Below are 15,458 nucleotides of genomic sequence, written 5' to 3'. Positions count from 1 at the left end.
AGGGACTATCGAGAGTCGATCAGAACTTTGAGACTTTTTTTTAACCATTCCCATGGTCTGCTCTTTATCAAATTATGGTATTGTTTTGCACTGCTGTAACTATACGTTATAATTATGTGGTCTTGTCAGTGTCAGTCTTTGGTTTGTCTTGTTTTTTATGTGATATCACTCTGGAGCAACATTGTTTCATTTCTTAATGCATGCATGCATTTCTAAATGACAATGAACGAGGACTGAGTGTCCTCATAATCTAAAATGCTGGAGGAACTCAGCAGGTCAGGCAGCATCCATGGAGGGGGATAAACAGTCAACGTTTCAGGCAGGGTCCTTGATCAGGACTGGAAGGGAAGATGCCAGAGTAAAAAGGAGGGCAAGCTGGGTGGTGATTGGTGAAGCCAGGTGGGTGGAGGGAGGGGGAGGAAGTAAGAAGCTGGGAGGTGATGGGTGGATAAGATAAAGGATTGGAGAAGAAGGAATCTGATAGGAGGGGAGAGTAGACCATAGGAGAAAGGGAAGGAGGAAAGGACCCAGGAGGAGGTGATAGCCAGGTGAGGAGAGGAGCTGGTATGTGATTTGGTCACATGGGTGTAACTGGGCGGTGCAGCCTTGTTGGACCACAAGGATCTGTTACTGTGCTGCATCTCCAAATGAAAAGGTCGGCTGACTGGTCAGTCTCTTCCATCCACGGGTAGGGGAGTCGAAAACTGGAGGCAGGTTTGAAGGGGACCTGACTGGGAGGTCTTTCACACACAAGATGGTGGCTGTCGGAACAAGTGGTTGGATCAGTACATTTAGTAGATACCTGGGGTTTCTGAAGGTTGTCGTAGCTGGGGGAGATGGTGGGGATCAGCTCCCACTACCTACTAAATGCTTCCAATGCTGTGTGTCTCAAACAGCCTCTGACAAACAAGTCCAGCTCCTGGCCTTCACATGTGACTAAGCCTGCTGGAACCATTTCTACTGGCAGGAGAAGAGGGAAAAGGAGGGTTAATGGTGCCTTAAAACCAGTCGTTTTGGGCAGATGGGGCTCGTCAGCCGTGGTTGGCAGCTCATCTCGGAGAAGGAAAACTCTGATCTCAAACCTCGACTGCCTTGCAGCTATGCCCACTCATGGGGAGTAAACCCTGAGGGAAAAATCCGGAGCTCGAGTCCCTACGTTGAGTTCAACTTTGACTGGCAGTTCCTGCAATGCTGCCAGTGCCAAACTGTGTCGGCTTCTGCCATTCCTTTGGGTTCATCAGTTGTGTGGAGAGGGGGAGCTTGCTGTCCATATCGTCCTGCCCGGGCCTGTGTACGCTACGTAGATAGTTAGGGCACAACATCCACGGTCAATCCCAACCGATGGACGGCCTCGGGACACGCTTGGATAGGAAGGCTTCAGCAGGATGTGGGCACAGGGAGGCACCTTGGTCAGCATGGGGGAGTTGGGCTGAAGGGTCTGTTTTCGTGCTGTATGGATCTATAATTTGTGGATGTTGAAATTGCTAAATCGGTTTATTATTGTCACATGTATCGAGATACAATGAAAAGCTTGTCTTGCGTCCTGTTCATACAGATCAGATCATTACACAGTGATTTGAGGCAGAACAAGGAAAAACAATAACAATGCACAATAAAGTGTGACAGTTACAGAGAAAGTTTAGAATGAAATGGACCAAACACAGGCAAATAGGTCCAGCATCAAATAAGTATCTATTAATTTTATTCAGAGAATGGCAGGAGTTGAACCTGGGTCAGTACTGCTGTAATAGAGTCACACTAACCTCTATGCTACCACGCTGCCCATCTCAGTGTGGACGACATACACATAAAATAGTTAAATGAAAAAAGTAATGAGGTTGTGTTCGTGAGTTCAATGTCCATTTAGAAATCTGATGCCGGAGGGGAAGAAGCTATCCCTGAAATGTTAAGTGTGTGTCTTCAGGCTCCTGTGCCACCTGCTTGACGGTAACAATGAGAACAGGGCATGGCCAGGCAGCATCCATGAAACGTCGTAAACATCGACTGTCCATTCCCCTCCATAGGTGCTGCCTGACCTGCTGAGTTCCTCCAGCATTTTTTGTGTGTTGCTTGGATTTCCTGCATCTACAGACTTTCTGGTGTTTTAGAAGAGGATGTGTCCTGGGTGATGGGGGTCTCTCTATAACTCAATGGGACTCAGCGGAGAGGAGCCACAGTGGTGTGTGGTGGTACGAGTTGTGCAGCCAGTGTAAGACAGCTGGATTGTGTTTGTCTGTGGCTTCACTTGTGTGAGATGAGGAACTGCTGCGTGCTTGTTCTTGCGGGAGCATGACTCCAGGACAACATCCCACACACCTTCAATCTACAGGCCATGATACTCAGGGACTTGGGCGAGATAATTTTTTATATAGATTGTATTGTAACAGTGTTTTTCTGCCATCGTTATATGTGAAACGTGTGACTGTATATGTTGTACTGTTTGTCGAGGAACACTGTTTCTTTTGGCTGTATTCATGTGTACAGTTGAATGACAATTAAACTTCAAGTTCAGGTGTTCAGTTTATTGTCATTCACCTGTATGCTAGTACAGTACACCCCCAAACGAAATAACGTTCCTCCGGACCAAGGTGCACAGCACAGTACATATAACTCACAGCTGTACCCGTGTGAGTGGGCAAAGGTCTGGCGGATAGAGTACAATGTCGGTAAATGTGAGGTCATCCACTTTGGAAGGAAAAGTGGAAGATCAGATTATTATTTAAATGGTAAAAATTGCAGCACGCATGCTGTGCAGAGGGACTTGGGAATGTTTGTGCACGAATCACAAAAGGTCTGTTTGCAGGTGCAGCAGGCTATCAAGAAGAGAAATGAAATGTTGGCCTTCATTGCTAGAGGGATTGAATTTAAGAGCAGGGAGGTTATGCTGCAACTGTACAGGGTACTGGTGAGGCCACACCTGGAGTACTGTGTGCAGTTTGGCCTCCATACTTGAGGAGGGATATACCGTCTTTGGAGGCAGTGCAGAGGAGGTTCACCAGGTTGATTCCAGAGATGAGGGGGTTAGACTATGAGGAGAGATTGAGTCGCCTGGGACTGTACTCACTGGAATTCAGAAGAATCAGAGATCTTCAGAATTGGGTTTATTATCACTGGCATGTATCATGAAATTTGTTAACTTAGTAGCAGCAGTACATAATATAGAAGAAAGAAAAAATAAAATAGTAATGATAACAAATAAATAAATGGGTAAATCTATTATAGTATAGATGTATTGAATAGATTAAAAATCATGAAAAATACAGAAATAATATATATTTAAAAAGTGAGGTAATGTTCACGAGTTCAATGTCCATTTAGGAATCAGATGGCAGAGGGGAAGAAGCTGTTCCTGAATCGCTGTGTGTGTGCCTTCAGGCTTCTGTACCTCCTACCTGATGGTAACAGTGAGAAAAGGACATGCCCTGGGTGTTGGAGGTTCTTAATAATGGATGCTGCCTTTCTGAGACACCGCTCCTTAAAGATGTCCTGGGTACTTTGTAGGCTAGTACCCAAGATGGAGCTGACTAGATTTACAACCCTCTGCAGCTTCTTTCGGTCCTGTGCAGTAGCCCCTCCATACCAGACAGTGATGCAGTCTGTCAGAATGCTCACGATGGTACAACTATAGAAGTTTTTGAGTATATTTGTTGCTTTCCCAATCTCTTCAACCTCCTAATAAAGTATAGCCGCTGTCTTGCCTTCGTTATGACTACATCAATATATTGTCACTAGGTTAGATCCTCAGAGATCTTGACACCCAGGAGCTTGAAGCTGCTCACTCTCTCCACTTCTGATCCCTCTATGAGGATTGGTATGTGTTCCTTTGTCTTGCCCTCCATGAAGTCCACAATCAGCTCTTTCATCTTCCTGACGTTGAGTGCCAGGTTGTTGCTACAACACCATTAGTTGGCATATTTCGCTCCTGAACTGCCCTCTCATCACCGTCTGAGATTCTACCAACAATGGTTGTATCATCAGCAAATTTATAGATAGTATTTGAGCTGTGCCTAGCCACACAGACATGGGTATAGAGCAGTGGTCCCCAACCACTGAGTGGCAAAGCATGTGCTACCGGGCCGCGAGGAAACGATATGAGTCAGCTGCACCTTTCCTCATTCCCTGTCACGCCCACTGTTGAACTTGAACTATAAAACTCTGGTTAGGCCACACTTGGAGTACTGTGTCCAGTTCTAGTCGCCTCACTATAGGAAGGATGAGGAAGCATTGGAAGGGGTACAGAGGAGATTTACCAGAGTCACCACCTCCACAAATGCTGCTGCTCTGAGAGCGTCGTACTTAGTGGCTGGCCGTATTGCTAAGGCTAAGAAGCCTTTCACTGTTGGTGAAGAATTGATTCTGTCTGCTGCCAAGGTCATGTGCTGTGAACTGTTGGGAGAAGCTGCAGCTAACAAGATGGCTCAGCAAGTTTCAAGGAGAATCGATGTCCTCCACTATGTCATCGAAGCACAGCTGCTGGAACGGTAACGAGTCTGGTTTCACTACCCGGGTCAAAGAGGTTGCTCCTGAATGCCATACGCAGGGAAATGCTGGCTAGCCGAAAAATGTCACCTGATCTTAACAGCGTATTGAGTGTCGTTGTTGAAGTTACCAATCACATCAAAGCAAAAGCCCTTAACTCATGTTTGTTTAAGCAGCTTTGCGAGGAAATGGATGCAGAGCACAAACGCTTCCCTTACACACTGAAGTCAGGTGGCTATCAGCGGGGAGAGCCCTGGCCAGGGTTTTTGAGTTAAGAGAGCAGCTACAGAGATTTCTTTCAGGAAAAAAGTCACCACTGGCAGCACACTTCAGTGACGAGGAGTGGATAGCAAAACTCACTTATCTGTGTGACATCTTCAACCTGCTCAATGAACTCAATTTGTCACTTCAAGGGAGAATGACAACTATCTTCAAGTTGGCAGATAAAGTGTCTGCTTTCACAGCCAAAGTGGAACTGCGGACAGGGGCATATTTGACATGTTCCCAACATTAGCTGGGAATTTGGGAGAGACTGAGGCTCACAGCTGGTGCATGATCACTTATCTTCACTGTCGACAGAATCCGAGTGTTACTTCGCAACAGCAAATGACCCAAGACGTCCAAAGGAATGGGTCCGTGACCTATTTGTGAATGTCCCCGGTGAATCATCCATGTCACCGCAGGAAGAAGATCAACTCCTCGAGCTTGCAAATGATGGTGGGCTAAAAAGTATGTTTGACATAACATCTCTTGCCGGCATTCTGGATCAAAGTCAGGGCTGAATAATCTTAAAATAGCCACAAAAACACTGAAAACGTTGCTTCCATTTCCAACATCATATCTCTGCGAAGCGGAGTTTTCTGCAATGAATGCAACGAAAACTAAATTGCGGAATAGACTGGACATAAGGACCCCCCTTATGACTTATAATTGATTTATCACTATATTCATGCGAGGAAAATATGCGCTGTGTTTTTAATATTAAATTCGTTAGATAAACCCTTTTAGAAACGAAATTGAGTGTATTAGCCACTGATAAGTGACTTATAGTTGACTTATCACCTATATTCCAGTCGTAATTAGCCTCCTCACCCCTGGTCGGCCAGTCTGCAAGAACATTGTCAATATTAAACTGGTCCACGGTGCAAAAAAGGTCGAGGACCCCTGGTATAGAGAGAGTAGAGCAATGGGCTAAGCACACACCCCTGAGGTGTGCCAGTGTTGACCGTGCTGATCTTGTAGAAATATATAAAATTATGAAAGGGGTAGATAAGATAGAGGCAGGAATCTTGCTTCCACTGGTAAATGAGACTAAAACTAGAGGACATAGTCTCAAGATTCAGGGAGTAGATTCAGGATGGAGATGAGGAGGAACTGCTTTTTCCTAGAGTGGTGAATCTGTGGAATTCTCTGCCCAATGAAGCGGTGGGGGCTACCTCAGTAAATATATTTAAGACAATGTTACATAGATTTTTGCATCGTAGGGGAATTAAGGGTTGTGGGGATTTGGCAGGTAGGTGGAGATGAGTCCATGGCAGATCAGCCATGATCTTATTGAATGGCGGAGCAGGCTCGATGGGCCAGATGGCCGACTCCTGCTCCTATTTCTTATGTTCTTATACCCACAAACGAAACAACATTCCTCCAGACCAAGGTGCACAACACAGTACGTATAAACCACAGCTGTACACATGTACACCCCCAAACGAAACAACGTTCCTCCAAACCAAGGTACACAACACAGTACGTATAAACCACAACCGTACACATGTACACCCCCAAACGAAACTACGTTCCTCCAGACCAAGGTGCACAACACAGTACGTATAATTCACTCACAACACAAAGTAATATCACCACTAATAAACTAACAAATAAGGTGCATTTACGACACAGGTTTATAGCACTTTATAAATGGTGAGACCTGGGTGGTGACAGAGTTCAGTAGTCTTATGGCCTGGGGGGAAGAAGCTGTTTCCCATCCTAATGGTATTTGCCCTAATGCTGCACTGCCTCCTGCCCGGTGGTGGGGGTGTCAAAGAGATTGCTGGACGGATGGGAAGGATGATTGATGAACTTGAACTTGATTGAAAGTGTATGCTATTTCTTTTGAAGGTATCACAGGCTGGAGTCAAGTCAAACACTTGCAGAGAACTTGAGACAGAAGACGGTCATTGAATACCCCACACTATATGTGGTGTTGAAGGCGAATTCTTCCGACTACCGGTTACTTGGTGACAGTAAGTAATATCAGACTTATTGACCAGAGGCTTTATTGAAATCAGAACTGTGTGTGTGGATCAGTGTTTGGTGATCTAAATATGTGAATCTTTGAGAGCTGTGCAAAGACCATAATGGGTTCGTAGATCATAAGACACAAGGGTGGAATTAGGCCATTCAGCACATTAAGTCTGTACCACCATTCCATCATGGCTGATTTATTATCCCTCTCAAGTTGACTCAACCCCATTCTCCTGCCTTCTCCCCAGAATTTTTGATGTTTTGACTGATCATGAATCTATCAGCCTCCAGATAATGATCTGGCCTCCACAGCCATCTGTGTAAATTAATTCCACAGATTCACCACTCCCTGGCCAAAGAAATTCCTCCTGGTCTCCATGGGCACCCCTCTGTTCTGAGGCTGTGTCCTCTGCTCCTAGACTCCCTCTTCATCCTCTCCACATCCACTCTAGCCTTTCAATAATCGACAGGTTTGAATGAGATCCTCCCTCATTCTTCAGAATCAGAATTAGGCTTATTATCTCCGGCATGTGTCGTAAAGTTTGTTGACTGAGCAGCAGCAGTTCAGTGCAATACATGATAATATAGAAAGAAAAATAATTAAGTAAATCAATTACAGCAAGTATATATGTATGTTAATCAGATTAAAAAATAGTGCAAAGCAGAAATAATATTAAAAAAAGTAGTGAGGTCGTGTTCATGGGTTTATTGTCCATTCAGAAATCCGATGGCAGAGGAAAAGAAGCTGTTCCTGAATCACTGAGGGTGTGTCTTCAGGCTTCTGTACCTCCTTCCTGATGGTAACAATGAGAAGAGGGCATGTCCTGGGTGATGGGGGTCCTTAATAATGGATACCATGGAGGCTAGTACCCTAGATGGAGCAGTGGTCCCTGTGTTGCCCTCTCTATGTTGGCACAGATTGTGGGACCATTTTTATTGAGCACTTGAGTTTCATTCACTACACCAGGCGGGATCTCCCGGTGGCCGCCCATTTCAATTCCAGTTCCCATTCCCACACCGACATGTCTCCACAGCCTTTTCGGCTGACACCGTGAGGCCACGTCCAGGTTATTTTGCCTGATGGCGTCAACACCTACTTCTCTCTTCCCAGTAAGCACTCCCCTTTTTTCTCTTATCCCACCTCCCCTCTCACATTCTCCTTCCCCACCCTCCCTTTCTGCCCGTCGCTCTCCTTCCTCCTGTTACCCTCTCCACTTCCCTTCCTCTATTCCATGGTCACTGTCCTATCAGATTCCACCTTCTTCAGCCCTTTACTTCCACCTATCACCTCCCAGCTTCTTGCATCATTCCCACTCTTCCTTCTCCCCCCAGCTGGATCCACTGACCACCCACCAGCTCTTGCTCCACTTCCCCCCCCCCCGACCTTTCCATACTATCTGTTCCCCCCCCCACCTTCCTTTCCAGTCTTGAAGAATGCTCTCGGCTCAAAACGTCAACAGTTTATTCATGTCCATAGCTGCCACCTGGCCTGCTGAGCTCCTCCAGCATTTTGTGTGCGTTGCTCAATATCTCTCCTCACTTAAAAGTTGCTGGTGAACGCAGCAGGCCAGGCAGCATCTCTAGGAAGAGGTGCAGTCGACGTTTCAGGCCGAGACCCTTCGTCAGGACTAACTGAAGGAAGAGTGAGTAAGAGATTTGAAAGTGGGAGGGGGAGGGGGAGATCCAAAATGATAGGAGAAGACAGGAGAGGGAGGGATGGAGCCAAGAGCTGGACAGGTGATAGGCAAAAGGGATATGAGAGGATCTTGGGACAGGAGGTCCGGGGAGAAAGACAAGGGGGGGGGACCCAGAGGATGGGCAAGGGGTATAGTCAGAGGGACAGAGGGAGAAAAAGGAGAGTGAGAGAAAGAATGTGTGTATAAAAATAAATAACAGATGGGGTACGAAGGGGAGGTGGGGCATTAGCAGAAGTTAGAGAAGTCGATGTTCATGCCATCAGGTTGGAGGCTACCCAGACGGAATATAAGGTGTTGTTCCTCCAACCTGAGTGTGGCTTCATCTTTACAGTAGAGGAGGCCGTGGATAGACATGTCAGAATGGGAATGGGATGTGGAATTAAAATGTGTGGTCACTGCCACTCCTCCTCTGCCACCTGTCCCACACCGCCCCCCCCGTTGCTGTCCACCCTCGCCATTCCCAACATCCTTTGTTCCTGCCAGAATTACAAACTCACTCTCCACTCCACAAAGAAAGAAAAAATAATCAATAAATAAATGTCGAGAGACTGAGATGAAGAGTCCTTCATCAGTTCAGTGTTGGGGTGAGTGAAGTTATCCCTCCGGTTCAGGAGCTCGATGGTAGAGGGGTAGTAACCGACCCTGAGCCTGGTGCTGTGGGTGCTGAGAAGAGAGCATGACCTGCAAGATGGGGCCTTTGGTGACCAACCCAGTCCTCTTTAACTCCTACTGCTGTAGGTGCTGCCCAGGGTTCTGCCCGAGCTGAATGCAGCACCTCTGCAGGGTTACATCCATCTCCTAGTGCCTCCGGAAAGAGTGCACAGTCACCATGGGTACAATGGGGGGGGTCTCTGGGATAGGTGGGCTCCTCGGAGGTACGAATGTGTTGCAGACAGCGCTGACTGTATTTTAATTTGAAATTGCAAATACTTTATGAAGCTCTGATTTAGGGTATCATATTTTATTGGTGAATGAGGGTTTGTTTAAAAAAAAGGGGGTCACACTGTGGGAGGGGCGGTACTGAGGGAGGGTCACTGTGGGAGGGGTGGTACTGAGGGAGGGTCACACTGTTGGGGGGTGGTACTGAGGGAGGGTCACACTGTGGGAGGGGTGGTACCGAGGGAGGGTCACACTGTGGGAGAGGTGGTACCGAGGGAGGGTCACACTGTGGGAGGGGCGGTACCGAGGGAGAGTCACACTGTGGGAGGGGCGGTACCGAAGGAGGGTCACACTGTGGGAGGGGCGGTACTGAGGGAGAGTCACACTGTGGGAAGGGCGGTACCGAGGGAGGGTCACACTGTGGGGGGGTGGTACTGAGGGAGGGTCACACTGTGGGAGGGGTGGTACTGAGGGAGGGTCACACTGTGGGAGGGGTGGTAACGAAGGAGGGTCACACTGTGGGAGGGGTGGTACTGAGGGTGGGTCACACTGTGGGAGGGGTGGTAACGAGGGAGGGTCACACTGTGGGAGGGATGGTACTGAGGGAGGGTCACACTGTGGGAGGGGTGGTACTGAGGGAGGGTCACACTGTGGGAGGGGTGGTAACGATGGAGGGTCACACTGTGGGGGGGTGGTACTGAGGGAGGGTCACACTGTGGGAGGGGTGGTACTGAGAGAGGGTCACACTGTGGGAGGGGTGGTACTGAGGGAGGGTCACACTGTGGGAGGGGTGGTACTAAGAGGTGTCAGATTTCAGTTTGACAGTGACTGTTCTTTTCCTTGTCAGGTAACTCGGATGAAGGTTCTCAGAACAACACGGACTCCTCGTCAGAGGATGAAATGGAAGAGGGGGAAGTCAGATAGGTTCCTGAGTAAATCTGTACTGGGCCCAGCGCTCTAGCATTCTTTCTCAATGCAGAGTTGGGTGGGACCAGCTCCAGTTCTTTGTCTACTGGGACTTTGTTCATGCCACATTTGGAAGCATTATGTTTTGTAAACGATCAGAATAAATTTGCTGAAGAACCTCATCACCCTATTGAATCACTGTCCAACTTGTCGAGAATACGGACAGGAATATTTCACTGTGGCTGTAGAGCTGATAAAACAGGTGGGTTGGATCTGTGAACAAAATAATATTCATAATATTGAAAACTGAAAAACTTGCCAATGTTTTAAATCTGACGCAGAAAAAGAAATTACTAGTATGTCTGTTGTGTGTGAGAGAGAGAGAGACACAAAGGCAGCAGGATGGCAAGTGGCTAGCACAGTACATTACAGCTCTAACGATCGAGGTTCAATTCCCGCTGCTGTCGGTAAGGAATCTGTACTTTCCGTGACTGCTGGGTTTTCTGCAGTTTCTCACATTTCCTCCCACATTCCAAAGACGTACGGGTTCGGGGTAGTGAGCTGCAGCCATGCCATGGTTGGCACTGGAAGCATGGTGACACTTGTCCGCTGCCCCAGCACAATCCTCAAGCTGTGTTGGTCATTGACCCTGAACAACACATTTCACAGTATGTTTCAGTTTACACGTGACAAATGAAGTGAATCTTGTACTCTAAAGTTCCCTCCTGCTGGTGCTGCCTGACCTGCTGAGACTTTCCAGCACTTTTTTGCGAGATGTGGGACGGACAAGTTGCAGAACAGGGAGGGATGGGTGGAATTTATCAAACTATAAGCATTTCTCTCCCTCCTCTTTAAACCCCACCCACCAGTGACCCAGCCGCCACATCCTCTGGGTGGAGAATTGCAGAGATTCCTCTGAGGGATATTCCCACGCAAAACTCAGTGTAAATGACCTTTCCCTAATCTGGTAGCCATGTCATGGACCACGTGACAGAGTCTCAGCAGAGGAGAGGGAGAAAGAAAACTTTGTCACATGTACGTCGAGCGTTCTGTGAAATGCAGTGTTTGTGTCAAATCAAATCAGCAACGAAAGCCCATCAGTGCTACCACACTTCCAGTGCCAATGTATCATGCCCTCGACTGGCTAACCCTAACCAAACTCTGGAATGTGGGAGAGAACGCGGAGAGAACATGCAAACTCCTTAAAGACAAAGGTGGCCCGTGCTGTAAAGTTCTATGGTAACCATGGCGCTACCGTGTGGTGCTTTGGACTGGATTGAGGATGAATAGTGAAAGTCACTGTTCCCGATACATGCTACAAAACGTGGGGTGCCACTGGAGCAGAGCAGTTACTGTGACACTATTCAGCTCGGCCTGTCGGAGTTTGCAACTCAGTTCTCTGCAAGGAGGTGTCTTCCGCACAATTTGCTTTTCCACTCAATTTAGTATCATCAGCAAATTTATTAGATGCTCGAAGTTTGTATTTAGATACCCTTGTTTGTGATTAGATACACTGCATCGGTCCCCTCTACCAGATCGTTAATGTATATCGTGAACAGTTGCGGGTCTAGCACCCGTGGCATATTGCTCAACAACCAGAGTAACACCCATATATCCAATTCTCTGCTTTCTATTGGTTAACCAGTCCTCTGTCCATGCTAATATATCCCCCGCCCCCAACTCTATGCATTCTCTCCTATCAGATATTTTTCTTCTTTGCATTTTCCATCTATCACCTCCCAGCTTCTTTCTTCATCCTGTCCACCCCACACACCTGGCTTCACCTTTCACCTTCTAGCTCATACGCCTTGGCCTCTCCCCCCCACCCTTTCTTATTCTGGCTTCTTCTCCCATCCTTTCCAGTCCTGATGAACGGCCTTGGCCTGAAATGTCGCCTGTTTATTCAGCTCCATAGATGCTGCCTAACCTGCTGAGTTCCTCCAGCATTTTGTGTGTGTTGCTCAGGATTGCCAGCATCTTGTGTTTTGTTTGCTGCTGTTTCTGGAGTAACCGACAGCCTTGTGTACCACAGGCAGGAATGTAGGCGTAGCTGACTCCTTTTACCCGGTATTTATAAATGGCCAGTTTTATTTAGTTTATGTGTATTAATGACTGAAATATAATCAGCCCACTTGCATCTTTAACATTTCCCCTTCTACAGAAACTTCCCAGATATCTGGAACTGTGTGGATGAAATGATTATTTATCTTTTGTCTGCCAGCCACCAGGTTATTTTTAATCTGGCATTGGATTGAATTCTGTAATGTCAAGCATATCCTCTGAATGTAATCTCAGTGGTCTGGATATGAGACAATCCTCTGTAAAGGGAGAGATTATGGAAGGTCTTCTTAAGACACCACAAGACATGGAGCAAAATGAGGCCATTTGGCCCATAGAGTCTGTGCTGCCATTCCATTATGGCTGACTTGGTATCCTTCACAACCCCCATTCTCCTGCCTCTCCCTGTAACCTTCGACGCCCTGACTTATCAAGGGCCTATCAGCCTCCACCCTAAACATACCCAGTGACTTGACCTGCAAAGCCGTCTGGGGCAAAGAATTCCACAGATTCACCGCCCTCTGGCAAAAGAATTTTTTCCTCGTCTCCGTTCCCTAAGTCTATCATCCCTGCTGGGTCATAGGCCACTGACAGTAGCTCACCAGAGTCCTCTGTCCTGGGATAGTCCTTCAGGTTTTCAAGCTGTAACCCACAGAAGATCCTTCCTGTTTCAGGGATGAGGTCTTTGGAGCTTCTATCAGCGTTGCTTTGGCTCTGAGTTTTTTATGTGATGGGGTTGCTAGCCCTATGTCCAACCCTCCTCCTCCTCTCTCAGCCGGAATTGGGACCGTCCATGGGGAGTTCTAACCCAACCCCTCTCCTTGTGCTGCCGGAATTGGGACCATCCATGGGGAGTTCATACCCAACCCCTCTCCTTGTGCTGCCGGAATTGGGACCATCCATGGGGAGTTCATACCCAACCCCTCTCCTTGTGCTGCCGGAATTGGGACCATCCATGGGGAGTTCTAACCCAACCCCTCTCCTTGTGCTGCCGGAATTGGGACCATCCATGAGGAGTTCATACCCAACCCCTCTCCTTGTGCTGCCGGAATTGGGACCATCCATGGGGAGTTCTTACCCAACCCCTCTCCTTGTGCTGCCGGAATTGGGACCATCCATGGGGAGTTCTTACCCAACCCCTCTCCTTGTGCTGCTGGAATTGGGACCATCCATGGGGAGTTCTTACCCAACCCCTCTCCTTGTGCTGCCGGAATTGGGACCATCCATGGGGAGTTCATACCCAACCCCTCTCCTTGTGCAGCCGGAATTGGGACCATCCATGGGGAGTTCATACCCAACCCCTCTCCTTGTGCTGCCGGAATTGGGACCATCCATGGGGAGTTCTTACCCAACCCCTCTCCTTGTGCTGCCGGAATTGGGACCATCCATGGGGAGTTCTTACCCAACCCCTCTCCTTGTGCTGCCGGAATTGGGACCATCCATGGGGAGTTCATACCCAACCCCTCTCCTTGTGCTGCCGGAATTGGGACCATCCATGGGGAGTTCATACCCAACCCCTCTCCTTGTGCTGCCGGAATTGGGACCATCCATGGGGAGTTCTAACCCAACCCCTCTCCTTGTGCTGCCGGAATTGGGACCATCCATGAGGAGTTCATACCCAACCCCTCTCCTTGTGCTGCCGGAATTGGGACCATCCATGGGGAGTTCTTACCCAACCCCTCTCCTTGTGCTGCTGGAATTGGGACCATCCATGGGGAGTTCTTACCCAACCCCTCTCCTTGTGCTGCCGGAATTGGGACCATCCATGGGGAGTTCATACCCAACCCCTCTCCTTGTGCTGCCGGAATTGGGACCATCCATGGGGAGTTCATACCCAACCCCTCTCCTTGTGCTGCCGGAATTGGGACCATCCATGGGGAGTTCATACCCAACCCCTCTCCTTGTGCTGCCGGAATTGGGACCATCCATGGGGAGTTCATACCCAACCCCTCTCCTTGTGCTGCCGGAATTGGGACCATCCATGGGGAGTTCATACCCAACCCCTCTCCTTGTGCTGCCGGAATTGGGACCATCCATGGGGAGTTCTTACCCAACCCCTCTCCTTGTGCTGCCGGAATTGGGACCATCCATGGGGAGTTCTTACCCAACCCCTCTCCTTGTGCTGCCGGAATTGGGACCATCCATGGGGAGTTCATACCCAACCCCTCTCCTTGTGCTGCCGGGCTTGGCACCATCCATGGTGGAGGTGGAGACTTGTGTAAAGACTACGCAGGATTAAATGCAAAGAATGTGAATCTCACGGTAACTTGTGGATTGGTAATGAAATTGTTTTTAGAATTTGAAACACCAGTTTTTTTCTGCTTTTTCTTAGAAAGCTAAACTTAGAATTACTCTGTCATCCAATACAGATCTCCTGTGCCAGGAACACTCCCTAATCTGTTCTCAGTGGAGTCACTCGTATCCCTGTGACCCGTTACCAAGTGACACAAGGGCACAATGTCAAGGATCAAATTATTCACTTACTGCCAGTTACACCGCTGGCGTTAACGGCGGCAATGAAGGTCCTCCATCCCGAGCAGTGTTCAGGGCTTCCTTCATAGAAACATTGAAAATAGGTGCAGGAGTGGGCCATTCGGCCCTTCGAGCCTGCACCGCCATTCAGTATTATCATGGCTGATCATCCAACTCAGAACCCTGTACCAGCCTTCCCTCCATACCCCCTGATCCCTTTAGCCACAAGGGCCATATCTAACTCCCTCTTAAATATGGCCAATGAACTGGCTGCAACTGTTTCCCGTGGCAGAGATTCATCATGTCAGTAGCTTCCTGGGTTTGCACTACTGTCAACCATGCAAGTCGCAGTGGAGATTCAAGAATACCGTGGCACTCTGGTGTAGAAGGGTTCTTCATTACTGTTTCTGTAAGAGTTTTGTTTTACCAGTCAGGGTTGTTAGCCCCGAGCTGAACCCCCGAACCTGGAGGACCAGAGGACCAGTCTGGCCTCTATCCTTTTGACATCTTTGGCATGGGTGACCCTACCTGGAACCAAAGCCTAAAGCCCTGACCCCAGCCAGCACCGTTCTCCGGGTCATTGAGGCACGCCAGCCTCCAAACCACGACAGGGTTGTCGGATCAAGGACCAACGTTATTCGCTATATACATTAACGTGTTAGGAATTTGCTGTGCTGTGCTGGTCAGGGCACGACGTGCAACAAAAAACAACGACGGTGTGGTGCC

At 48.2% G+C, this 15,458-nt stretch overlaps 1 protein-coding gene across 1 annotated transcript in view; it reads left to right on the top strand.

Annotated features, from left to right (window-relative positions):
* znhit6 (zinc finger HIT-type containing 6) overlaps positions 1-10,481 on the top strand; it is a 68,771-nt gene extending 58,290 nt beyond the window's left edge. The window contains exons 10-11 of the mRNA XM_063063467.1: positions 6,595-6,719; positions 10,144-10,481. Coding sequence (XP_062919537.1) covers positions 6,595-6,719; positions 10,144-10,220 — 202 coding nt within the window. The 3' untranslated portion in view covers positions 10,221-10,481. The remainder of the gene's footprint in view (positions 1-6,594; positions 6,720-10,143) is intronic.
* Positions 10,482-15,458: the final 4,977 nt, after the last annotated feature.

The sequence above is a fragment of the Mobula hypostoma genome, chromosome 12 (genome assembly GCF_963921235.1).
Source record: "Mobula hypostoma chromosome 12, sMobHyp1.1, whole genome shotgun sequence".
In the NCBI taxonomy this organism is placed as follows: domain Eukaryota; kingdom Metazoa; phylum Chordata; class Chondrichthyes; order Myliobatiformes; family Myliobatidae; genus Mobula; species Mobula hypostoma.
The sequence above is the reverse complement of the archived record's forward strand: the minus strand, read 5'-3'. Positions and strand labels throughout refer to the sequence as shown.